This window comes from Aptenodytes forsteri, unplaced genomic scaffold, assembly GCF_000699145.1.
Source record: "Aptenodytes forsteri isolate BGI_AS27 unplaced genomic scaffold, ASM69914v1 Scaffold214, whole genome shotgun sequence".
Lineage (NCBI taxonomy): Eukaryota > Metazoa > Chordata > Aves > Sphenisciformes > Spheniscidae > Aptenodytes > Aptenodytes forsteri.
This window is the reverse complement of record NW_008795691.1, coordinates 30,084-30,795: the sequence shown is the minus strand read 5'-3', so window position 1 is coordinate 30,795 and position 712 is coordinate 30,084. Positions and strand designations below refer to the sequence as shown.

Sequence of the window (712 nt, the reverse complement as noted above, 5' to 3'; positions counted from 1 at the left end):
CCCACCCCAGAACCCCCCCAGCCCAAGCCCCCAGGGTCCCTCAGTGCCAGGGTCCCCCTGACCTTCTCACTCCCAGCCAGGTCGACCAGGTAGAGCTTCCCGCTGAGCTTCTGCTCTGTCTCCACGTTCTCCTGCTTGATGTTGATGAGGAAGATGCTGTGGCTGCGGGAGCTGTGCTCGTTCATGTCTGTGGGCACGGGGAGAGCCTGCCCACCTGCGCCTCCAGCCCCCGGGGACCCCCGCACCCCCACGGGACCCCTGCAGCACCCCACAATGCCCCAGAGACCCCACAGTGCCCCAGGGGTCCCCCCACTGCACTCCAGGGACCCCACGATTCCCCAGGGACTCCGTGGTAGCCCAATGACCTCTACAGCACCCCAGGGACCCTACAGCACCCCAGGGACCCCCACAATGTCCCAACAACCCCATGATGCTGCAGGGACCCCCATGGTACCCCAGCGACCTCTGCAGCACCCCAGGGACCCCCACAATGCCCCAGAGACTCCCATGGTGCCCTGATGACCTCTACAGCACCCCAGGGACCTCCCAATGCCCCAGGGACCTCATGATGTCCTAGGGACCCCCATGGTGCCCCAATGACCTCTGCAGAACCCCAGGGACCCCACGGCACCCCAGGAACCCCCCCAATGCCCCAGAGACCCCCATGGCACCCCAATGTCTCCTACAACACCCCAGGGACCCCCACAATGCC

The 712-nt window shown here is 66.2% G+C and overlaps 1 protein-coding gene across 1 annotated transcript in view; it reads right to left on the bottom strand.

Annotated features, from left to right (window-relative positions):
• The window catches only part of LOC103901917 (kinesin heavy chain-like), an 18,895-nt gene that overhangs the window by 3,874 nt on the left and 14,309 nt on the right, over positions 1–712 (bottom strand). Inside the window, exon 8 of the mRNA XM_009282878.1 lies at positions 63–187. Within this exon, the coding sequence (XP_009281153.1) occupies positions 63–187 (125 nt within the window). The remainder of the gene's footprint in view (positions 1–62; positions 188–712) is intronic.